Genomic DNA, 25975 nt, shown 5'->3' on the forward strand with positions numbered 1-25975 from the left:
CAAAGACAGCACAAGGGCTTTCTGAATATTATTTCAGCCAGGGGTTCACGCTGTGCTCTTCATTCTCTGCAAAATACTGCAGATGTTAGTAGCCCCAGCCTCCCTGCTTTGCTGGGAGCAGGGGGCCTTTCACAACATCCTATCCTCCAACTCACTGCATGCACATCCCCTCAGGGTGCTTGTCACCGAGAGGATTGTTTCGGTAAAGGACTCCAGTCATCAGCATTCAGTCCCTGCTTTCCAGCAAAGTGACTTCAGGAACCACAGAGGATGTCCCACATCCTGGGACCAGATTCGCTCCCTCAGTTGACTTTGTGCAGCCCTAAAGGACTCAGGTTATTACTCAGTGATTTTGGTTTCCCTTGCAGGACAGAGAAGAAGCAATTCCTTACCTGGTTCTTTCCCCCCCTTGAGCTCTTCTAATCCATCCACAGATTGGATCAGGGGTTTTCCTCTGGTGTTGGCTCCCGGTGTCCCTCGTTTGTCTCCATCTAGAGAGTTAAGCCCTGTAAGAAAGGGCACAGACATAGCCACCTCAAATTCTAGCTATCCTCCCAGTATCACTGCAGCCACTGCCAAAATAAACCAGCTTTTCTAGCAGCCTCTAAATCTCACCCACAGTTGTTTCTTCAAGAGGCAAGCTCCTTGCCAGTCACACCACTACCCCCGCAAAGCACTCAGGGACTCAATTACCTAGTACCAACCACAACCCTGAAATGAGGATCTGCTCAGTCGTCCAAGGAGAAATGCAAAAGCCCAGGAAGAGGAGCTCCTGTCCTGGGTGGCACAGCTGCACCAACCAACAAGTCTGTCAGCCCGTAACTTTGTGACATAGCCTAGTTTTATTTTTTGATGTTGTCCCACCAATCAGTAGTAGCAGGATCTAGACTAAATACATGGCATGAAAAACAATTAAGACTTCACTTATGTCACTTCATTCATTGATGACGGTGATTTAAGTTCTGATGAAACAAGCAGTCAGAACAAGGGAAGGTCCTAAGATTTGGCTCCATACCAAAGGTTTTGGTTTTTGCAAAAATATTTAACATAGGACTATCAAGGTAATGATGTCTACATATCCCTTGGGCAGCCTAAAATGAAAGGTGTTCCAGATACACCTGTGAAAAGCATTACCTGTTAGATCCCTTTGGTACTTAATCAGACATAAATCCAGTTCTAGACAGCATTCCCTCACATCTCCACTTCCACAGACAAGTCAAGGGGCTAATACCCGCAACTTCACACCCCTACAAATTCAGCCAAACCAGCCTCCAAGACATACAGATGAATATGGCAGTCCATTTACCAGAACCTAGTCACTTACTATAGCGCTCAGCTGCAAATAACCATGTGCTCCAAGTGCATTAGTCCAAGTATCTTTCTGCCTTTGTTAGGGAACATCACAACTCAGAGCCAAGGCTCTGGCCATCTTTAGCACGCACGTGAACATCATCGTCTAGAATGGTGACACTACACAAATCCAGAGAGACAACAGGTTTGATAGAAACCTTAACATTTTACTTCAAGATCTGTTTACTGACAAAAAGCTGTTCTTCCCCTCCCCCAAGGAACATGTACTTAAAACGCTCTCTGGAAGTGATTTGCAAGCATTGAGACTAAGTTAAATGATTTATAATTTTTTAGTTAAAAGAACATACACTATTATAAAAGTGCCAACCATGATTCCTGCAGTTTCTTTCCCCATGCAGAGTCACTCCACTCTGCTTATCATTCTTAATTGCTCCAAAAGTAGCATCTTAAGTGATATAAATATGCATGTGATTAAATGTTATCTCCAGTTAAAGTATCAGTATCTGAAGCCGCCTAGATATTAAGAGAAAAAAAAATAACAAGAGAAACAAGTAACTCATATCATACAGGAGTATCTCAGCTCCAATTAAGTGCATGATATTTTTTATACTGAGTAGCCTTTGATTAACAAGACATTTCACTTTTGTGCATGGTAACCAAAAAGGCAGAAACTTTGAAAAACAAACAAAGCAAAAATTTAGTGTTAAAAAAAAAAAAAAAACAAACAAGCCACAAACCTATACAAGTACAGAGAGGAGCCGGAACTTCACAGTTACTGCTGCCAGTCTCACAGTCAAAGTGGTTTATTATCTCATTGCCAACAGGGACTGAAAATTTGTTCTAGTACACTAGTGGGAAAAAATCTGATAAATATTGGAAACACAATACTGATTTGCAAGTAACATATTTCTTTGATGGCAGCAAAGCAAAGCTGATTGGATTGTTATCTGTGAAGCCCAGAAAATAGCACCATAGTATTATTTAAATACATTATACAGATATGCAGTGGTATTCCACTACCAAGGCAGGCAGACTGACTGGGATCCAGGACTCCAGAAACTCACTCATTGTTACTCCAAAACAATATCACCATTCAAGCTCTGCCAGGTGGCAGGGTGTCTTGTCTTGTCCAGGGCACAACAGAAGGTTTTGCAACAAATCTTTGACAGTTCTTGGGAAAGTTCAGAGCTGTTGCTTGGTTTGGGGGTTTGTTTTGTTTGTTTAAAGGTAAGTTTACACTTTTTTAAACAGGTAATTTGAAAGGAAGAGAACTGTTCCTGTCTGCAGCACTGTTCCCTCTTCTCAAATGTAGAACAGCCTTTCCCACCAGCAAATCCAAGCCATGTAGTACCCAGTGATTAGTAATACAAGGGGCACGGGCAAACTTGTCCAAAGGCCTTTACAAATGAGATTAAAGAAGAACATTTAACATTAATGAGCTGCAACAAATTCATCAAGAGCCAGAGGGAAGACATTTTACTGCAAGAACTTTATTGCACTACGTTCAAGTGCTGAACCAAGTATTGTGCCTACTGGACATCGGTCACAATTCCGCTCCCCCCATTTGTGTCTACACTGTATGACAGTCTGCACTTTTCACTATTTTTCCTCAATTAAGGTTGCAGAGTCATAGTGTATGATAATTAATGCATTATAAATCAGAGTAAAACTAGGGGGAAGAATGCAAAGTTATACATATAGCATGTAAAATTTTTTTTATTGTTCTTCAGAAGGGCTTGGGGTTTGGTTTTTAATCCAGCTCAACACCTTCCCCTCCAATCTGACTTCCATCATTTGTCAAATCAGCTTTAACTACCAGTATTTCACTTTACTAAAAACATCGATTTTAATTTGCAGAAACAGTTAGAACATTAGGCTTCTAGTTTGTGAGGGGAAGGTAAAGGCCAGAATTCAGCAATTTCAGCATCATCTACCTTCCACATGGACTCAAACATTACCAGATACGTTACTTCCCTAATGTAGGCACTGACATCACAAACACTTTTGCATCTCCTTTATCCATTAAAGAAATCAGAAACGTTACACATCTTAAAGGGAGGAAGGAACTCAGTACAACAATACAGCTTGAGTCAGGGTACAGACCGAGTTTTGTGGAGTGCAGCCATGGACCTCAAACAGGTCTGTTGGCATATCTGTAAAGCGAGGGGCTTGACAAGTACCATTATTTTTTGCTTAATTTTATAAATCCCTTCCAGAAATAGAATTCTAAAAGTCCATTACCTGTGTTCTGAAAATGCTTGCGCAGCTAAGCTGCAGACTAAAAGCAGAAGTCTAGAACAGGGAGAAATCCTGTGAAGGCAGTTCACATCGCCAGCAGCTGAGGTATTGGTAGAAGATGGGTACCAGCCTACACCTACTACAGGCACAGACCAACAAAAGCCTTTGGTGCTCCACAGCAAAAGATCACAGCAGAGTATGACCCTAAACCTGTATTCAAAGCCTTCAATGGCTGAATATTACAGACATAATGTCAAGTTGAAAGCATATGAGGTCACTACTGGGGCAGGGCACTAAGTTAACACGTGTTTGGTAGAAGTAGCCTAGCTGAAACTGCTTATTAGAGGCCTTAAAATGACTTGTCTTGATTAATTCACTGACAACACCAATGGCCCTACAAAGAGAACGTGGTGCCAGTCCACACTGCAAAAATCAGCATATGTACAATCTGCCAATGGTGAATACAATAGGCATGTTGGTGTGTCACTAGAGATTCTCCCTCCAAAAGAGCCTAATAAAAAAATAGCAAGGCAATCAGTGGTTAAACTGAACTGTACGTGAGGGCTAGTCTGGGAAAATACCCATACCAGGCATTTATTCATGGACCGCATTTCTGTGTGCGTACCATCTTTACCTCATATATGACACGAATTAGACCCTCCCCCCTAATCCTGAGTTACTGTATTCAGCAAGCCAGAGAATCTGGACAGCAGCAAAAAGCCTTTTCTTCTTCCTTATGACAGATAAATTAATTTTAAGTCCTCGTCTGAATTGCCCCTTGCTCACCTAGGACACTTTTGAACATCAGTCTTCTGCCAGGATAGATTTTCTATCTAGCAACAGAAAGACAATTAACACTTCAGCCAAATTCTTTGGAAAAATAAGACTGACATACATACACATAAAATCACACACACATGCATACACACACACAGAGTTAAAAGCACTGCCTCCCACCAATCAGAAAAGGCCTTTAGCAGATTCACCAAAGATATTAGGCAGTGAGTCTTCTGTTAAAGCCCACCAGGAAGTTTTTTCACACCTGCAGAGTCTGATCACCATGTAGACATACAACACAGACATCACCCCATCTCTAGAATATGCCCAGGTTGGGCTTAAGGCTGCCAGACTGCTCCCATACAGCAACAAAGGCTCCTCCTTATGTCTCTCTGCCAGGTCCCAGCAAGGTTTTTTTAAAAAAAAGAAAAAAAAAAGGCAACTCCATTTAAAAGAGTCCCATAGGAATTAATGTGTCAGGCCCTAACTGTGGGGTACTTTCCTCAAGTCAAGAAAATAGTTTCTGCACAAGCCAATGCTCTACTGGTTTTCCTTAGACATAAAATTTACTTTATTTCTTTTCTTAAAAAGTTAAAAATACAGAAGGTTCAGAAACTGATTTTCTCCTTGCAGATGTTCAAACTGCAGCTTAAGGAGAAAACAATCCTTCACTGAAATGTTTCTCTTAATTTTTTTTTTTATTTTTATTTTTTCAATCATCACCACCATTAGGACAGAGGTTGAGGAGCACTGACTCCACCACTAATTTGATGACGTAGTTTGATTCCAGATTCACATTTCCAGGTGCCAAGAGTCCAGAAAACAGCCATGCTAACTTCTGCCTTCGTTTGAGATTTTTTTTTTTTATTGAACACAGCAGTGACCGTTGGCATCTTTGAAGCGTAATCGCATCTTAGGTCGGTATTTTTCAAGGTAAAGCAGCTGTTTGGAATTGAAAGCTCCCCTCCTTTTCCTAAAACAAAGAGAACGAAGGCTAATATCAATGGAAAAAGTACTGCTTCAATCACTATATACATTCTAAGGCAGATTAGTCCTCATTTCAAAGCTTTTCTGTATCTACAAAAGAGCATTTTGGCTTGGTTCCATATCCATTGACACTCTGAGGAAGGATAAACCAGGCCAGCACATGCAGTTCATCACCTACATGCCAATATTAAAATCAAAATCCAGTTAGCAAATTTCAGCATATTTTCTTGGATTGGGAGAGTTTATTTCCATCGCCAGCAGTAGTCACTGAACAACATCAAGGTCACCCTTTCCTTGCAGATGCATGTGCTACTTATTATATTAGCTAAGTAAGACCATGACATTCAGATACAAATATATAAGAGGTTCTCAGAAAAGAGCTTCTCGGTATAAAGCGTACTGTACCCGGGAAGAGAAAAAAGGAATTTAAGAAAGGAAAAATTCAGAGAAATCTGTTGACAACAATACAGTTTACAAAGATAACTGAAGACCCTGGGAATCCATAAAAGGATGAACTGCTTTTTTGGCAAAGCTCATTCAACATAATCTTACCTGCTGGGCTTCATTTCAAGATCTGATGTTATCATCACTAAACCAGAGTTCTGCAGTCTCACCCTTCACCAGTTTTGTTATTTTCCAGCCAGGGTCATTGCTGACATTTCCTGGGTGGATAACACACCCACAACACCTGTAGGAGTGCTTGTGCTCATCTCCTTGCTGTACAAATTCTGCTTGGGGGCCCAACCTCACTACATTTTTTTTTTTTTTTTTTTAAATTAGGAGCAATTAGTCCATGTTCAATTCATCCATGATTTTTACAGCCCCAGCCTAGACATTTTTTCCTCCTAAGTTCAAAATCTTTGAGTCTTAGATCAATGGCTTAATACATAAGCCCACATTTTAAAAAAAATTTAAAAAAAAAAAAAGGAGAGATCACCTTTTAATCCTCATCTCTAAAAAGAGGAAAGGGCAAAAGCCTCAGCATTAATGTCAAACTCATGATGCGCATTATTGTCAAGATATACTACTCGAAAACAAAATCTGAAATCTAACAAACTTTGCTGAAGACACATGCTGTTCAAATACAACATAAACGGAGAGATTTCTTGAGAATGGGGAAGTTTAACTTACTGCCTTATAAACTGAACTGCATCTTCGTACTTCATTCCACATTCAATGAGAGCAAGTGCAACCAGTACAGGAGCCCTAAAAGAGAAATCAATATCTAAGGAAGATCTAGAGAAACAATATACTGAACCCCTCAAAATACATCAAATTTATCTATTAACAGATAGCTTAAGTATTTTCTCTTTAAGCATTATCTGCAGAAAGACATTTGCCTGCTGAATACCTAATGTAAAATTTGTTTTAGTAGACAGCTCTGCTTCCAGCACACACATAAAAAAATAAAAATCAATAGCTCCTGAGTGTTTGGGACGTTAAACAATAATTCTAGATTTTTACGCTCTCTCATTTCACTATAACCTAATTTTCTACTTGGATAAAACAAGTGCATAATACCTCTTGCATGCATTCTTCTTATGAGACTGTAGATTTAGCTGTCTGTGAGACAGATCTATGAAGCACTGAACAGATAACTTATTTAGAATTTTTTTTTTGTAATTATATGCTGTACATGGAACTGGGTGTTCCAGGGAAAACAGAGTAAAACTTTCTACTTTGGGGTCCACATTTTGGAAATCAGTTAAATGTAAAGAGCTGACTTTTCAAACAAGCAGAAATCACAATACACACTGACTTTCTCCTGCATTGATGTTCACCCCACTAAACACACACAGTTGCAACAGGCACCTCTGACAGAGTAGTGACAGATTAAACACGTGCTAGCAATTCGACAACTTGTACTCATGGCTAAACAAAAATATAGTTCAAGAGAAACAGCTCTCACTATCACTGCCATGCTGCACCTCCATGAACAGAATTATTCACTTTCCAAAGGAAAAAATTTGAAACTTCAAAAGTCACTTGAACAAAACAAAACAAAAAAGTCCTTTTTTACTATAGTTGAAGTTCAACTCCCTACTACAGGTAGACAGTTCTCCAGATTAAAGCAGAATCTGTAAAGCTCTTGCTTTTCCCTCGGCCTGAAGAAGTCTGAGAACAACAGCAAAAAGGTCATTCCGTAAGGAATAGATACACAACATAAGCTTATGTGACATACAGAAGATGGGAAGCTTCTGATACCCTTTAGCCTGATATTATGCAAGAAACAGGAGAGTTGAAAAATCACTTGAGTTGCACGTGGCCACCTTCCTAAAGACATTCCTCAGATAAAAATAGAGCAGAAATGGATAAACAAATGTTAATTGCTTTGGGTTTTTGGCTCTTGTGTCTTTAAATACTGGCCGTTTCTCCCTCTACCTCTTCATTTCCCCCATCTTTTCTTCTCTAGAGGTGGACATTTAAGAACTTGACAGACTCCAACTCTGTGCTTACTTATTTCTTTAATCCACCTTTCTTGCCCACTCATTCATATCCTTAAATATTAACAGTCCCATGGTTATTGTAAGAATACTAACACTTAAGCTCCATTTCCTCCTAGCCTATAGGATAAATATAACATTTAGAGATTACATTTGGGAATATGAATGTAGCATTTAGCTCTCCCAAATCAGTCTTTTTTTTATTTTGTCTTCAAAGGAAGTTCTTCCCAAAGAAGGAAGTTACATTTTGAGTGGTGAGGAGACAGACATCAGTGTGCATGTGAGCAAGAAATACAAGCCTAACTCTTCTTGAAACTGAAATGAAGCCACTTTCAAGAAAGCAATTGAACCGGTTTTTCCTAAATGCTTTTTTTATTACCACATGGCTTAATAGTATACCAGCTGAAAACAGGAGGAAATTAAAAAAAACCTACTGTACAGCCTTAGAAATTGTACTATATATGTATATTGCATTTGTCAAGAAGCACAAGAGATTTTATTGTTTTAGCAGCAAGACGTATACTTTCAAATTAATAGCATCTCTAACTGCTTGCATCGTTCATGATTGACAGAAGTGTTCTGAACAATCTCTCCCAAGTTCCTCCTTTCGTCCTTGATCAGAGGTATGAAATTACTTAAAGTTTTTAAGCTGCAATAAATCTCTTGCTTTAATGACACAAACTTGATGCTGCTGCTTTAAAGTGTCATTTGGGAGAAAACAAGAGAAATTGGCATTTACTTAACACCTTCCATGACCTACCTCACAAACTAACTTTAAGTCCAGTATAAAAACAAGACAGTACAATACTAACCTTCCCAACCCTGCAACACAGTGAACAGCGACACAGCATCCAGGCTCTTCACGAAATTTGGTTTTCAACAGGTTTAGCCAGTCGTCAACTATCTGATTCGGGGGTGGTGCTCCATCATCAAATGGCCAGTCCTTTGAAGGAAAAAAACTGCTTTACCTATATGGATTTCAACTCATAATCAACAGCAAGGCAACCATAACTGGGAGAAGGAAAATATTGCATTCAGCAAGAAGTGCATATTACACGAACAGTTCTGTGGGTGTTTTTCTGGTTGCACAGAAGTTTGCAAGTCAATATCATAATGCAACAGTAAATGTTTAACAACCATTTAATTGCACTTTTCAATAAAATTTCAATAAAACTGTACACTAACTCCTTTGTAGTATAGAATTTTTAGAAAAATAGCTGCCCTTGAAATCTCATTTTATTAAAAATATGTAAAAATCAATAGACATTTCAAATAAACATTTGAAAGATGAGAACTCTGTAGACTTTTGCCTGTGGTTGTGTCAACCTCTTAAAATACTATTTGTACTTCAGACTCTGTACAGAGAAGCTACTTCATAACAATTCAAGAGGATCAGAAGAGGAAAAGGTACTTCATAACAACTCAAATGGATCAGCTTGTCCAGCTGCCATGAATCCAATAAGCAAGACAGTTAAAATTACCTGGGTATTTTCAAGTCAAAAAAACCACATTCACAAGCAAAAAGAAGAGTGCTTAGACACAGGCAGTCAACAATGAAGCAGCATTTACAATTACATTTCTGCCTATTAAAGGGGTAGCCAACATTTAAACTACCTAGGTCACATTTAGTATCATCAACATGGCTGTCAATCAAAACTACATGCGAGAAGCTTCCCATTTTCTCGAGGTCACAGCTCTCCCCTGGAACTTGTGCTAAGTGGAGTACTACATGTCCTACATTTCAAGACCAAGCACAATATCACATGCTTTATAGTCTCCTCAGACACAGGGAGTGCTGTAGAAAGAGCACTCCTAGATGCAAGGGAAAAAGCAATACTCAGTAGTTAATTTAGCACTTTTCATTAGATGAATGCAACACATTTTACAAGAGAGACTCATAGCCAGAGTTTTGTATTATTCAACCACCTCTCCAAACGGTAGGGATATTGCTTTGAAAAGAGCCCTCTTCTTCCCCCATTGGCTAGAAACAAGACTTTCATGTAGTATCGTGAAAACAGGTTAACATGAAGTAATATTCTCTGAAGCCTGAAAGAAGCATGCAGAAACTCTGAACAAGTACAACCAAAGGTAAAAATCTGCCAGACTTTTCATTTTGAAATGCACTTATTGCTACCCTAATACTTCCTGAATAGCAAGTACAGCTTAGCACAGACCTCAGCCCAAGAGCACCTCTATAAATGTGTCAGCACTTGAAAAAGCTGCAAGGTAGAAATCTGTCTCAGAACTACAAAACCAAAAAGCTTTAAGTTACTGAAATAACTTTATATGCTATTAATTCAGAAAGATACACAAAGTCTGAAGAGTGCGGAGAACTCCTTCTTTAAAGCAATGGGAAATTAAAAATATCTGGGACAACACAGCAAAATAAAAGGCTATAGAAACAAGATCATAAAGTAAAACTTGTTCTTTCTAATAAAAGGCTTTTATGAGATTTTCCACTCAATCACACACTGCTAGCTGTATTATTTTAGGCCCAGTGTCATCCACTGTCCCAGGAAGAGATGTATGGGCTGCCAAGAGAAGAGGCATTACCCATTGCAAGATGCTTTCTTTTGAAACTGCCTTGCAAAGAACAGGATTTACATGTCAGTTCTGTGTCCTAGTTTAAATTAAATCCTTTCCTTCAGACCAAATACAGCGGCTTACTACATTGCTTTAGCTTACATCTTAACCATCATGTCCACACAACTCTTGTGCTGGCCTGAATTAACCACAATCATCACTTCCCCACAGAGCATCACCTTCTCAGCAATGGTACACCACTGACATTAAATTAGCACTGATAAAACACTGCTGCATGGGACACTGCCCAGAATGAGGAACAAGAATAATTCTGGGACTAGAGGAGTAATTGCAGCAAAGTTTTGCAGGTTTTTTCTCCTGATTACGAGTTCTACCAGCATCACCTCCGAACTCCTGTCAGACAGGAGAGAAAACAAATTGCTAAGCTCCACGACCAAAACACTCATTAATAACCAGGATCATGCACCAAGACTGCACAAACAGAAAATACACCTCTTTTGTACCACCCCGCAGTAGCTGGGAAGGAGGACAGGCAAGAAAGGGTTATTCTTATTTGCCCTTTATCTGAAGCAGCCTTGCTCAGCAGAACAGCTCTGGGTTTGTCAGTAACAACGACTGCAGGATTGGCAATGCAGAACTGAGAAGACCAAGAAGCAGTAACAGGACTTCAAAGTGACAAAGAACCCTTTCTTCAAAACCTGCGTGCAACTCGCACTGAAGTTATGGCAGCAAAACGCTCCCAGAACTGCCTGCATCTGTGTAGCATGAGACCACAGCCACCAGCATGGAACCTTCCTTCCTTTCAATACCAGAGCCCATGGCAATGCAGTAAATATCAGATGGCAATGAAGTCACATCTCTAACACAGGCACTCCCAACTGCCTGTTAGCATTCAGGCAGTGGCCATTCTGGAGGGCACAGAGGGCAAAGAAAGTCTGATCCAGGGATGAACAGTAAATGAAGGACTGATAGAAGCTGAACAATAGAACGTGTCTTAGATCCTTAAGATGAACAAAACTATCGCAGCCTCCTTGGTTGCCAGCCAGTGCAAAAATACTTCCAGAAAAAACTACCAGTTTTTCTGATGTAACATTTCTATGTTAAAAGACCTTACATGTGAACATAACTGTAAGAACTGCAGAAGCCCACAGAAACTAAATCCATCCCCGCCTCCTGTCTCCTGGATTTAATCTCTGTTGATAAACATGCGCACGCAATAGTACTACCTCAAGCATGGAACATCTAATTCTCTACTTTCTCACTATGCCATCTGCCAAAGCAACTCCGTAGCTGCCACATTCTACCCATCTTGCCAGTACATGATCCTGTATCACGGCATGAGAGCAGGCTTTGCTAAAATGCTCTCATTTTCAGGGGTTTCACTATGCTTTTGACCTCAACAGTTTTAAAATAGACACTAATCTCCCTCAGGCTGTGTTTTTAATCTTAATGTTATTTTTGCAAGCAAATATTAGCTTTAAATAGTGACGTGTTATTTTCTCAGCCAGCTGGTAATTCAATACCATTTCTGAACAGCAACAGGACTCTGCTTTGAAAAAGCATGCATTCATAGGAAGAAAAAGCTATACAGGAGGTGGTTATGTTGGTAACTAACTAAGCTTATCTCAAATAGCAAAATGCTATTGCAATACAGTAAATTACTAAGACAACCTCATGACTGGGATCATCAGGATCAGTGATCCCTGTCACCTCCTGCTTTCTGTTACCCTTAACAGTTGCCTGGTGGATTTATGCTCTCTCCTGTTTCACCTTCTGCAGCAGTGGAATACTAAGAACTGGTACGTACCAAATGCAGAGAGGCTTGTTAGCCGAGACAAAAGCGTACAGACACAAGACTCTCACATGTGTTACTCAAAGTGAAAGGCTCTCCAAAAGAATGATGCTTAGCAGAGCTGGCGGAAACACCATTTCCAGTTTTTAGAAAAGCTTCCTCAAAAAACTGCTTTCAGTTCAAACTTAGCCAACACCAAGTTTTTAAAATTTTTTGAGAACCAAAATCCCCAAACTATTTCAGAAGTGCAGGCTCCAGAGCACAGAGCACTCCCCAGCTCCTGCAGCTGCCTCTGGGGCCCCAGCCATGGGCTGGAGAAGGTGGATTTCACTCACAGCTGCAGCAGCCAAGGTCAGCTGGCCTCACAGGGCAGCCACTCTGGCAGAGCTGGACACCTGCAAAACTGTCCTATGTCTTCTACGAAGAACTCCGATCTCTGCTCTGGCAGAGGAACACAGAAATACTCTTAAGCCCCAGCTTAAATCAGGGCTCTGAGGGCTTCTACACCATGAGTTTAATCCTTGCAGTTTCTGGCAACCTTAGGAGTATCGCAGCTAGAGGTTTCACAGCAGCGTGCCTGAAAATGCTGTGACGTCCAAGTCCAAGACAGCTCTAGAGCGAACAAAAATGCTATTCCAGAACACAGCCCTAGGAGCACTGGTAGCCCTGTAATGACTGATTTTTCCAACAACACTGAGGCACACGCGGCTGCCTAGAACTAGAGTAAATGCTTACTAGGGCCAGAAGCCAAGAAACCTGACTGACCTGTACGTGGAGTTTTCACAGATATGCCAGGGTGCAAGTTTTTCTCCTAATGGAAAACTGCAGAAGTTTTCCTCTGACTAAGCCATAAAAATCAAGAGGCAACAGAAGACTGACTACCTGCAACAAGAAGGTAAGATGCAATTTCTGGCCTCACAACAGAGTATTACTCACTCCAGTAAAATAAACTGATTATATCTGACACACTGTAATAATTCAGAAGCATTGCCTGGAAAAATACCGCCTGCAAGCTTAGTATGAGCACACACCTATTAAAAAAACCTCCCCTAAAACACCAAGCAATACTAGACAATCTAGTCAGACAGTCATTGCATAACATTAACTATGAGTAGCAGTTAAGGAATTCCACCTGCTGAACAGGGAAGCCATCAGCAGCCAGGCTCCATTTAGAGGGGAACAGTGATGAGGCCCTGCTACAGCCAGTCCACGGAAGCCTATATCAACGTGTCGGCTAGTCTCAAAAGGTGGCCCTTTTTGAAAGAGCAAGAGAAGGGAGTTCTATCTGCATTCCGAGAAGGTCAACAGTAAAGCCAAGAAGTGCTGTATCTAGAGAAAAGGACCAAACTGAGCTGTATGGACCACAAGGCAAGGCTGAACACTGGATTACTACTGAGCTAGCCACTAAAACGCAATCAAAATACCTTAACAAATCCAGAAATCCGGGAATAGACATTTCTATTCCAACTGAAGCGCTCAGGCAATAGTAATGAATCAGCAAGTACCTTTCACAAAAGTACAGGGAGTTTCTCAAAACCAGCTTTAGCTGATGCAGGGGATCACATTGCTTTTGGCCAATCTGAAACAGTCATAAGCTCTTGCCCAAAACATGAAAGCCATCCCCACCACTTCTAGACACATAATTTTGCTTTTTTAGACAGTTTTAAAGGCAACTCACTAGAACCTGGATTCCTTCTTTTTCAATAGGAGCTTGATCATAAGTGGCATCACAAACTCGCACCAAGGTTGTCACTCCGTACTTCTTCAGCTCCTTTAAGAAAAAGGAAAACATGTGAGCACACTGGCAGAGTGGAATTAAAGAACTTTCACATCAGCTACAAAACTAAACATTTTACACAGAGTCAGTCGTACCGTGACTATTGCACAGCTCCAAGGTGACTACACAGTGAAGGAGCAAGGGCCAACGCAGAAAGGGGGGTTTATGACCTACATTAGGACAAGGGTTACAAGTGACAGGAGTTAAGTGTGAAACAGCTCTGAATTCTTCTTCTCTAGGGAAATGCCAAGGTGGAGAAGAATTGCATATATAAGAGCAAAATTAAAATAGCTGCTTATATTCTCCAAGCAGCTTCTTCTCTTTAAATAGAAGCCTGGAACTGTTTGCTTCAGCCAGTGTTGACATTTTGAGGCAGGGAGGAACAGAACACACACCCCACCATACTCCAGCTTCCTTGTAATGCACTATAAGTAGCACATTGTGCTAGATAAATAATCAGAAGATCAAACAAAAGCTGTTCCAGTTCACTTTGAAGGTTCATACAGCAAGCAGAATTTCCTCTCATATTTGGACTGAATCACTATAACTTCTAACAACTAGCAATAATATCTATTCCAGAGTCAAGACTCCTGAAAAAGGAAGACAATCCACAATAATAGGGAAAAAAAATAGAGAGAGACCAAAAGAACATGGCTTTCAGACAAAATTAACCACTAATATCTGAGCAGATTCATGGTGAAGAGCACACTGCTAAATGATGGAAGTCTGTTAATAGCCACAGTCAGACATCAGTATCAGATGACAGCATCTCTCTGGAATGAAAAAGACCTGCATACACAAGATAAAAAGTCCTCTAGATACAAGATACAAGGGCACAAAGATATAGCAGGTTTGGAGCAAACTGGAATGCAGAAATACACTGTACTACTACTTCTCTGATGATACCATCTGTTACTTTTTCAGAAAACTGAATATTAAATTTTGCTGTATTTAAGATCTTATTGTGTTAGTAATAGCATGATCCACTGCCCATCGTAAGTGACTCTTCCCACAGTTCAACCCAGGCAAATGCCATTTTTCGTGGATAAATTCTGGCATATGAAATCTGACAATTCTGGGATTGGTAGGGCGGTTGGATAACACATCCTGTAAACTGAAGTATTGCACTTAATCCTACTCTAAGAGAGAAGAAAGGTCAGAAACCAGTTACAATTCTGTTAACTATTTTAAAAGCCAAAAGACGAGCAATAGATTGACATATTAGAAGCACTGCATTATTTAATGAAAAATAACACTTAGAATCATAGGACATGCAGTCCTTCAGAAACCAGGACAGGAACGATCGCAAGGGTGTATGTTAGTATTCTAAAATGGAAGCTCATCCAGCCTCTTGCAATTAAAGAAATGCAGGACTTTTTCAAAAGTAATCAGTGGATTCTCTTCTCATACTGTCAAGAGAATGTGAACAATTAATTAAAGATAAAAATGCCTTAAACTTCAAGTAACATGTAACATAGCCAAAGCATTGAGCAACAGGTGTGAGGAATGACTGTTCTGTACTCCTACAGAAACTATGAGCGTATAAGGAAAGAAGGATGATACTTTGACTGCCTTACCTCTATGAACTTGCTGAGGGTTGCATTGGTTGGGTTGTGAGTGATCAGGAAACGCATATTCTCATAAGTAATTTCCACGGGGGCTGGACGGTTCATAATGGCAAATAAAACGTGTAAGGGGCCAAAAAAAAAAAATTTAAAAAAAATCAATAACCTTGGAAACGTTTCACAGCAGAAAACATTAAAAAGACCACTAAAATGCCTGGGATTGATCAGAGCTTGCTTTGACGTGTTTGTTCCTTAAAGAATTCGCTTCTAGAAAAGCAGGTTTGCTTCAGAATCCACTTGAATTCAACTTCAGCCTCAATTACTGCAGGTGGTATCCTTCAGACTCCAAAAATTCTGACTACATGCAAGACTAGGCAGCCTGTTCTACATTTAGGCACTGGTGAGGCAAAAAAGTAAGGGCAGCAGATTTTCTCTCCACTTTGTTTTCTTGATGCTTAGTTTTGCTAGAGTCAGTAAAAGGAATATGCTTCCAATGTTTAGAAGATATCCCATATATTTGAGTGTGTTCACTGTGTCTGGAGTCTTCAAGGCAAAGTAATTATGGCACGTAGAACCCCCTGCACTCAGCTCACTTGTCAGCCAGGATGCTGTGCTGGGCCTGGCAGAAGTCTGCCCTCACACTCAGAATCGCCATAAATGTGCGACGTATATTCCAACAGAACACCTAAAGAGAAGAAAAATACCACGTGATAGGATTTGTTGCTTCTGCTTCCAGAAACACCAACTATTGACCCTCCCAGAAAACTCAAATTGGACTAGATAAAACTATATTTAAAAAACAAACAAAATCAGTCTTCACTGGAGTCCCAATAGCCATAATCCCGAATATTCTTTTGGCACCAAGTATGCCCTAGCCCAGAGACACGCGACTTCTTGTAACTGCTGTTCCTCGCAGCCAGGCACCGGAACGGAGAACAAGGAAACCTTTCTGTGCTCTCTTTGGCCCCTCCCTCCCAACCAGGTGCCCTAGAAGAGGAGAAAATAGCACAAAGCCACGTACACGCTTGAAAGTGTCTGTTGGTAGTCGTACCTGTTTGGCTTAAGTCCAAATATGTAAAAAATATTGTTGGTATGGCTTTATTTTCTGAACAAAATCAGCAATACAAGTAGAAATAAGAGTATAACTAAACTGCCATATATTTGAGCTTTTGCTAGCACATAAATTTCACCAACATTGTTGTACCACCAAACTCCCAACTGTAGTAGGGAGATACCCTTCAGAAATCAGTCACTTCAAAAGTAACCAAATGGTCATTTAGCGGTAATAAATTTTAGTTATTCTCAGTCTTATCTGTGTTTACAGACTAGGGCATTAAGACAGCAGCAGCTTCCAGTCCTAACACCCAGGATTCAAAATATAGATGTTCCAGCAATAGAAGATGGGACAATGTAATTCTACCATGAAGTTTAGAGGGATGAAAATGGAGCCAACCTAACCTAGCTCAGCTCATTTAAGGCTGAAATACTAAATAAGCAACACGGCTTTTCATTGCATTTAAAAATCTTGAAGCCAAAGAATCACTACCGACGCTTCCTTTCTAAGGAAAAAGTTTTAAATCAGTTGAGTAAAATCCAAACTAGCAGCCAGAAGTCACAAACCTGCAACTCAAGTGGGAAGGTCAACGTGGCACACTTAAGTGAACACAATTAGGGAAAAACACACATGCATGGAAGTTCACACCCCAAACTTCTAGTGTGCTCAACATTTTAATGAGATCCTCGCTTTAAAACAGTCAAATTAAGTACTACAAAATTACCTTTTTCACTGACATGAAGTCAAAAATCACCCAAAGAACAGCAATTATTTCCTTAAAGAACAGCTTTCAATGCTAAAAAAAATACATTAATTAGGTTGCCAGAGGCAAGAACAAAGATGTTTTCAATAACCTCCCCCGACCTTAACGCAGTTCTTGCTCTAAGTGACTGAAATACAAATTTCAAAAGTGAATCCTGGAATATTTTATCAGTGTAAAGACTACAGGATTAAGTCTCACCCCAGATGGAAGAGTCCCAGCTAAACACATCATACTCAAGTCCTTACACTTGTCAATTCTTGCACATTTGTCACAACTCTCTCATACATACTACCAAATCTCAAAGCAAAGGATTTGTTAAAATGTATTACAGTCTGCTATAGCGACGATGTACCAGGAACAGAATGACTAAAGTTACAGCATCCACATGTGTCCAACACCTGTAAAACTTGATGCAAGAAAGTCTTTTTTCAGTCAAATACTGGCCTGTTTTTACCCCATTTGAACATACACTCCAGTCATCTGACATGTCCTGGAGAGGGACCTGCAGACTTACATTACAGGAACAATTTCAAAACTAACTTTTGAGGACCTAACAAGGTCATTTAAATAAAAACAGCGGTCAGCAGATCTTGGCATAGGAGATCAAAACTTGGATCCAGAGTACCAGAGTCTTACAGCATTACAAAGTACACTGTCACGAGGGGAAGAGCTATTGCATCACATTTAAACAAATCCTTTAAACATTTTTCTTTTCAGCACCAATAATTTGGTTGGAAGAGCCTCATCCAGTGCTATTTGCACTGTGAGTTGTATCAAACCAGGTCATTATGGTTACACTTCTCCTCCCTCAAGCAAATCAAAGAGGGAATTTCAACCCAATTATTTTAAAAGTCTTTTGTAAAAACGATTTACTAAGTCATTAAGAAAGGACACATGGAGATGACATGTTCCACTAAATTAAGTATGGCAGGGGAGTCACCAATTCAAGTCCTACTCTCAGATCTGCAGCTGCTCATGGTCTGACCTTGGCCAAGCCACTTTCAGTAGCTCAGCTCATCTGCAGAACAGGAATGACACCATCTTACCTTCCCCAAAGGAATATTACTGAAGCATTTAATTAGCTAATAGCTAAGGAGTGATTAAAAATGTAAAGCACTGTATTTAAGTCTGAAAAATTATTTCCAGAAGGATAAGAAGTTTATGTAGCACACAACCCTATTTTTAAGAGTTTGGCTAGACACATATATCCCTTCCTGCCATGACTTTCAACTGCTAACAGTTAAGCTGAAGTTTAAAAAGAAAAACCAGGCTTCTAATTAAGAAAATGAAAAACAGGAAAAACCCTATTGTCTACAACCTCTGATCTCCCCAAGTAAATACATTAAAATGTCTTCCTCCCCATCTTAGTAAGCAAATTTGCACTTCAAAACCCCAAGAGAACTGAGCACTATCAAACTGATGACAATAAATGGTAACCAGGTCTATGCACAACATAAAACAAGGAATAATTTTTCAGCCAATTAACCTTCAGCTTTTTCTACGTAGAAAGTGAGATAACACATGGAGAGAAACCAAAAAATTACAACATGTTTTATGTGGCTGGCCTCAAAGGGAGCAGCAGTATCCAACACGTCAACGCTACGAATGAGGTGCCATCAGGAACCAGAGGAGAAAAAGCAGACAGCAGGACAAACAAGCCAAGCAATAACCATTCATGCATCTGAAAAGAACTAGATATGCTTGGGAGTCAGTTCCTGATGTTGTTTAACTTAATTATCAGAGAATAAACATCAATCAAGATGCCTATCTATACAGCCAAGTTTAGTGAGCTGTGACAGTCTCTGCACCTACAGACAGGACTAATTTAAGTTACAACTAACAGCACTGTGAGCTCCCCACCTCCTTCACTCACACAGCCATACACGCAAGAGAGCTTGATAAAGCCTAATGAGGCCAATTGGAGAAGAATGTCTTTCAAAATGCTATGAACGTGCAAGAATATGCTTAAAAGTAAGCAAGGGGCAGCTGTATTAACTAGCATAAATAAATCAGGGTGATTAACTAATTGAGAGGACAGTTAAATGAATTCCTAACTCGATAGAAGCTTCACTTGAGATTGCCTTAAGTAAAAATCCAACACACCTACAATATTCATCTCCAGTGGCTGCCTCGTCTGTCATTGCATTGACTCCTAAATTAGTTGCTTCAATAGGGCAAGTCGCTTGCGCTTCTGTATTGAGCCTATACAAGTTCAGGGAGACAGGTTTAATGAAAAACAAGTAATAACTTCGTAAGGAATTCCTAGTTCCACCATCTCCTTCAAAACACGCCCGTAAAAGCGCTGCCTTAGCTACACTGAGACAGCGAAACAGCTTACAACAGCTGCAGCTTCCAGAGATTGCAAAACACGGATACCTTTGGAAAGGTCACTTGGATCACCTTTCAAAATAACCCAGTGCACAGGATGCACAGCAAAGCCCGCTAATTTGTCAGTCGGTATTAAAAGAATACTTCAGTGTTTTGAAGACTAGTATTTTCAAACCATCTCAACTGATTTTGTTCCTGTAAGTGGAAATCCACATTCGATGTTAACGAAGTTAGGTCATGAGCTGCTAATTTTCCTCTTCTATAAAACCTCATTCTCATGGTTCACATTTACACACGTGAAATCAGCATCTCGGAGCACTGATGGTGTACAACTTGATCCCATAAAAATTGCCATCCTGACACAACACTGCAGCCCAGCCAGGCTTTTCCTGACACTCTGCATACACCACATTTCACTTCCCCTTCCTGCATTGCCCTGCTAAGTGACCCACATTCTATCCATACACTATCAAAATGTCCTGTTTTGTCTGGAGCACAACGTGCTTTTCAAGTGAAAGAATTCACCAAGACCTCCAAAATGAGCCTTAAAACAGTGAAAACACACGTTAGCAAGAACCAAAGCAACCATCTTCTCTAAAACATACTCTCCTAGTATACAGAGAAAAGAAACTCTGGAACTAACATTCTTGGAAAAAATTCTTGAACGCTCTCTGAAGGAAGCCTGCTCAGAATGACACGTGCCTAGAGAGGGGTGAGGTCAAAAATTTTACTGTTCCACCCTATCCACCCCCGCCGCAGAGCTCCCTCCCAGCCTGCTGACAAGTTCTGCGGGTGACTCATTCGTTTCCTTTTGCACTAACCCAGTCGCTCCGTCCGAGGCTATAAAACCCACGGCAGCAGATAGAGATCTGCCTTAGCAAGAAAAAAAAAAGTCCAGATTAAAGAAGTCTCAACTTAAAAGCGACACATCAGGAAACAGCAAGCATAGTCAAACATACCATACAAGACTACTCAGCAAGAGAACAATCCTGCAGCAAAACTTAAAATTGATTACTACACAAAAAATTTTAGCAGCTCTCCCTAAATTTGGGTGAGGTCAAACCACTATATCCAACGCAGGCATCAATGCACAGAGATCATCATCCTGGCAAGCTCAGCAGTGGGAAGTGATTAGCTACAGCGTTAGCTCTTTCAGAAAGAATTGATAGGCATGCATGCTTTATGCTTAAGATCTTTTCTTTCCTGTGAAATAGAACCTGCTTCATAGTTATAAATGCTGTTCCGACACAGGATTTTTTTGAACACCTTCCCCACCCACCATTTAGTTTTTAAAAGCCCTTCAGAGGACACATTTGAATGATATTTACATACCATGCCCAAAAAGTTTAAAGTTACTAAAAGTGTTTGAAGTCAAAACCAAAAGGCCCCACTAAGAAAAAGAAATTTAAGCTATTATCCTGCTTAAGTCACAGAATTATATTTAAGTAAAATAAAAAATTACTTTAGACAACAGTTCATGAGTATGTGACACTAATAACCCATTCCTAAAAATCAGAATGCTGAGTTGTCTAAGCTGTATCAGCTCTTGGTCTTTGAAAAAACAATCCTGCTAGACCATCAGTTCCCCCAACAACTCGGGCTAAATATTCTCAGACTTTAAGATGAAGTATAAAAAAAAACCAAACAAAAAACACCAAAAACCCATTAACAAGTCAAGCACGACTTAAAAGCAATTTCAAATCAGACAGCAACAGGGATATTACTCTGTGAAGTTACAGAGTTGAATTACTTGCATCTTACTCATCTCACTTATTTGAATTTGCCATATACCTCTGCCGGAAAAATGACTTAGTGGAGAGTTGGCTCCTTTTCCATGCTCCTGCAGCAGTTAAATTCAGTCTGACAACTGAAACTGAAGCTTACTGATAAGTTTCACTGCACATCCCTGAAGCCTCAATTGTTAGAATCCACCATCCATTATTTCCAGCAGAGCTAGACTTTCAGTGTATGAGACCAAAAAGAATTTAACTTTTTAGTACAGAACAGAGGGAAACAAGGGGTAACAAAAAGGTACACGTAACAGTGACCTGAATAGAGACAGCAACCCAGCATCTCAAGTGTTACAACTGAAAAAAGGATTAAGGGATTTAAGACTCCTTTACCCCTTCACAATTAGCAAAATGAGCCACAAAAAGATACCAAAGTCAACAGCCACTATAAAGGTACTTTATACTCTCTTCTGATATGCATCAGCCAGATACTGGCCTAAACAGGTGCCAGCCTGATCTAGCACTGCAATTCACATGTGTCAAAAAGATAACTTCTAGCCCAGATTTTCAAGCCATGAGGTCTATTTTTCAATGTTTAGATAGAGCTCTTTTAAATCTCCAAGTCTTTAACAGGCAAAGCAGCTGTCAAACTAATCCAGATACAACAGACAACACAGAGCTCCTCTCTGCTGGTTCAGTAATGGTGCATCACTGACAACATGTTTTCTCCTCCAAAGACATTATCAAAATACACAACCTACATCATTTACTGTAGTGCAAGCAAATAATTTTGTATCTCAAGAGCTACATTTTCAGCTGTGGATGGTCCACCTTAAAGCGAGAACAGAAATGTGCCTTTCCATGAGCCATGCATCGCCCAGCTCTCCCCAGGGCCGCACATCAGCGCTCTCCCTCCCAGGCCTCACAACAGTTAACCAACACAGCATTCCACCACGGGGCAAAGTCCAGCGGCAGGAGCGAGGAAGCCAGCTGCGATCACAGTTCAGCTCCGCTCTGATAGAGGAAGAACATTTGAGTACTGCTGTGTGGAAGAGAATGATGAGTATTTGCAGGTAATTAAACTTGAAGTCAATCATCTATGTTTATGAGAGATGTTCGTAAAAACATCACTACCAGACTCTGTAAGAAGGCTGACATTCCTGGCTGCGCATCCATACGTACGCAGATACATACTCCTACCTTAACTCTGACTGATCTTTTCTTTCCAACAGTTGAGTTACTTAAATTTAAGTATTTCTACATGTTGAGTCATAAGGAGATAGAGTTTTCTGGCTGTTGCTAGCAGTGGGTTTATCTTTTTTCTTCTTTAAATACTAACTGCAGTTCTGAGTCAGAACCTGACGGGTTCATTTTGGGAGTTTTGAAGCAAGTTTCCATTTATACAGTAGCCTTTAAAAGCCAACTTTCTGCCTTACTCCTCCTCACACTGAAACCAACAAGCACACAGCTGCCCCGAGAGAAAAAGCAGATTGTGACTAATCACACCAAGGAACCACGAGGAACCATCATTGCAACTGAGTGGAGGCCACTTCTATGATCATCCCCATACCGTAACACCTCCCAACCTGCAACCTCACCTGTGCTCCAAATCCCAAACCTCCAGCTCTCAGTAACTAGGGCTCCTCACCCACCAAAGCATGCCCTAAGCAGCAAACAACAGCCATTCCCAGTAACTACACCACTCCCTGTCTCAGGCCTTCCTGCAGGTCACTCTTAGCACCCTCAGCAACACTAGTACTTTCTTTAGCCGCTGCCCTGGCCAGGCCAGACTCCATCAACTTCCCCCCTTTCAGCCCAGGCAGCTCCAAATCCCACAGGGCAGCCCTCTAACTACACAAACTGGCCGGCATTCACAACCCTGCCCCCACTCAAACCCCAGGAAAACCACCACATCCTGGACACCCTTCCTTTCCAGCTCCACATGCCCCCCTCCAGCCTGAAAAAGATTCCCCCCACAACATTGCTCCCAGCCTTCCACCTCCATTTTCCAGCCCAGATCCCAGAAAAATTCTTTACCCTTTACAGACCAGCACCAGGCCTGACACAGGGCAGGCCCCTCTTCACCCAGAACAACTCTCCCATCCTTTCTCAGACTCTTCCCCCATCTGTACAGACACACAGGAATAAGTAACACCTCCTCCCCTCCAACAAACCTCTCCAAATGCCCTCCTATACCAGGTACAAGACCCCCCCCCCCCCATTCACACACACCAACCCTTCTGCAGCCTCCTCATCCTCCCACTGTTGCAATCCTACAGGCAATGACCTCCCCTTCTGAACACCACCCCCCCCAAGCCCAGGTACAAGGCAGACTACCCCCACTAAACTATCCCTTTGGAGTCCACTCATCCCAGCCCCACAGCTGAGGAGAGACCCACACAAACCAGCCATACAAACCGGTGGGGTGGGCACTGTAAGTCAGCCCCATCCCACAGATGAGGGGAGGACCCTCCAAGCCAGCCTTGCACATAGAAGGGACATCCCACAAAGCAGCCCAACACTGCAGACAAGGGCTACCACCCTAAAACCAGCCTTACCGGCCATAGGGGTCCCTCATACCAGTCCAACCCACAAGCAGGGACACCCCCCCCCCCGCCAAAACCAAAATAGAGTAGGGACGCATAGGCTAACAAGCTGCCCCCAAGGCTGCTCCAAAGGCCGAGGGAGCCCCCAGGGCCCAGAAGGATTCCCCAAACAATCCCCACAGGTCAGGAAATCCCCCCAGACCAGGAAGGGCAACCAGAACCGGCCCCTCAGACCAAAGAGAGCCTCCTAGACCAGCAAAGACCCCTCCCAAACTAGACCCGCAGCCCAGCCGGTACCCCCAAAGCACAAAAGACCCCTGCGAATCAGCCGCGGGGGCCAAAGGAGACTCCCCAGGCCAGGGAAGCCCCCCCCGGACCAGCCCCACAGGCTGGGGATCCTCTCAAAACCTCCCAAGGAGCCGGTGGCGGGGGTCCCACAGGCCGCCCCGGAGCCACTACACCCCCCCCACCCCACAACCCAGGCCCGCCCCGGGGCGGGGGCTCCAGCCTCCCGCCGTCCCTCCTCACCCGAATTCCCCCCCCTCCCCCCCGCGGCTCCCCTCACCCTGGGCATTGAGCGCGTCGGCGTTCCTTCCGAGCGGGCCCGGCGCCTCCCACACACCGGGCCGGGGAAGGAGCGAGAAGGAGCGGGAGGGGGCGCGGCGGCAGGCCCGGCCCGGCCCGTCGGCGGCGGCAGGGCCCGTGACGGGGCTGAAGCTGCGCTCGGTCCGGTCCGGCCGCGGGGAGAGACCCGAGAGCCCGCGCGCCGCCAGACGGCTCCTCGCGCACAGGCCGCTCCCTCCCCGCCCGCGCCCCCTTTGGTACGGCCCGCCCGTCGCTGATTGGCACGGCCCTCCTCACACCCACATCCGGCAATTGGTACGATCCGTCGTCGTCTAGGTCCCCCCGCCCCGGTTCAGCGCGCCGGGTGCGTCCACTCGCAATGCCGCGGGGGTGCTCCGGGCACGTCGACGCGGCACTAAGCGGCGTTGGGGCGGCCTCGCTCCACGGTTGCCGCGTCTCGCCGTACCGCTGCCGTGCGACCAGCCGGGTCCCCCTCCCCGTACCGCGGGGAACGGCTCCCTCCCTCCCGCTGCTGTTGGAACAGGCCCTCTCCCCCCCCCGCGAAGAAGGCGACATTAGTACAGCCCGCTTCCCCCCCCTTGGGCATTGGTACGGCCCTTCCCAGCGCGGCCCGAGAGCGGCTCGCCCTGCCCCTCCTGCCCGCCCCCGCCTGCCCTGCCGGCGGTGAGCACGGCCCGAAGCGAAACGCGCCGCCTTGTCCCCAGTCACCCTTGGTACGCTCCGGACCACCCCCCCCCCCGCGCTTCCGGCGCGCTTGGACTGGCCCTCCGGCCGCACGTGCACGCGGGCCTTTCCACGCCAGCACACACCCCCCCGCCAGCGCACAGCAGCAGTGGTACAACCCGTTTCCCCCCCCCCCCGCCATGGTTCGGTCCGCCCGGCGGTTCCCACGGCTTCCGCTTCCCTTCTCCGCCCCGGGGCCGGTGCCCGCCGCCCCGGCAGAGACACGGGCCCGCGGCTCCCGAGCGGGCCGAACGTCCCCGGGGAAAGAGCAGTGGGGGGACACACACTGGTGCTTACAGCCCCGGAAGCACTGAGACACCTCGGGTTCCCCGGGAAGGCCAGCTCACGGCCCGGCAAAACCGAAATAAAGAAACGAGCCATTAATCCGGTTCCCTGCTCCGGGGCGGAGCACCGGATACGGTGACTCAAGAGTTTGGCGGGAGTAGGATCCTGGCTCGCAGGAAGGCCCACGCTTGGCCGGAGCCTGTCCCGGCCGCGTGGCGTTCAGTGACCCGAGGTGACAACCCCAACCAGACCGCAACGTCCCCTCCCGACGTGGCTTTTATCGGCAAGGGTGTGACAGCGCGTGTGTAACACGGCTCCGGCACCAGCTCCGGCAAGGGGGCCAGCTTCCTAATCCTGCCTGCAAGATGGGGTCAGTGCCCATCGTCATCCTGCCGAGAAGCTGAAGGACCCGCTCAAAATCACCACTCCAAGACGGGGGCAACAAAACGTGATGTGGAGCCAGCATGGAGAAACCCTTTGCTGGGCTGGGCTGCAGCGGGAAAGGTTTTCCCGAGCGTGGGGTGAT

At 43.2% G+C, this 25975-nt stretch overlaps 1 protein-coding gene across 1 annotated transcript; it reads right to left on the reverse strand.

Moving 5' to 3' along the window:
* Positions 1 to 4870: 4870 nt before the first annotated feature.
* PTP4A2 (protein tyrosine phosphatase 4A2) lies at positions 4871 to 24673 on the reverse strand. The gene is made up of 6 exons (XM_069802968.1): positions 24422 to 24673; positions 15448 to 16120; positions 13772 to 13864; positions 8570 to 8700; positions 6445 to 6519; positions 4871 to 5299 (listed from the first exon to the last, which is right to left on the reverse strand). Exons 2-6 carry the CDS (start codon positions 15541 to 15543, stop codon positions 5191 to 5193), a joined length of 504 nt encoding a protein of 167 aa, XP_069659069.1. The 5' UTR covers positions 15544 to 16120; positions 24422 to 24673; the 3' UTR covers positions 4871 to 5190.
* Between the last annotated feature and the right edge of the window lie 1302 nt (positions 24674 to 25975).

This window comes from Haliaeetus albicilla, chromosome 16 (assembly GCF_947461875.1).
Source record: "Haliaeetus albicilla chromosome 16, bHalAlb1.1, whole genome shotgun sequence".
Lineage (NCBI taxonomy): Eukaryota > Metazoa > Chordata > Aves > Accipitriformes > Accipitridae > Haliaeetus > Haliaeetus albicilla.

Coding starts and splice junctions, on each gene's coding strand:
- PTP4A2 (XM_069802968.1), bottom strand. CDS start 15,543: ATGAACCGTCCAGCCCCCGTGGAAATTACTTATGAGAATATGCGTTTC. Junction 8,701..13,771: donor AAGAAGGAATCCAGGTTCTA/GTGAGTTGCCTT, acceptor TTTCCTTCAAAG/GACTGGCCATTTGATGATGG. Junction 6,520..8,569: donor TGTGTTGCAGGGTTGGGAAG/GTTAGTATTGTA, acceptor TTTCTCTTTTAG/GGCTCCTGTACTGGTTGCAC.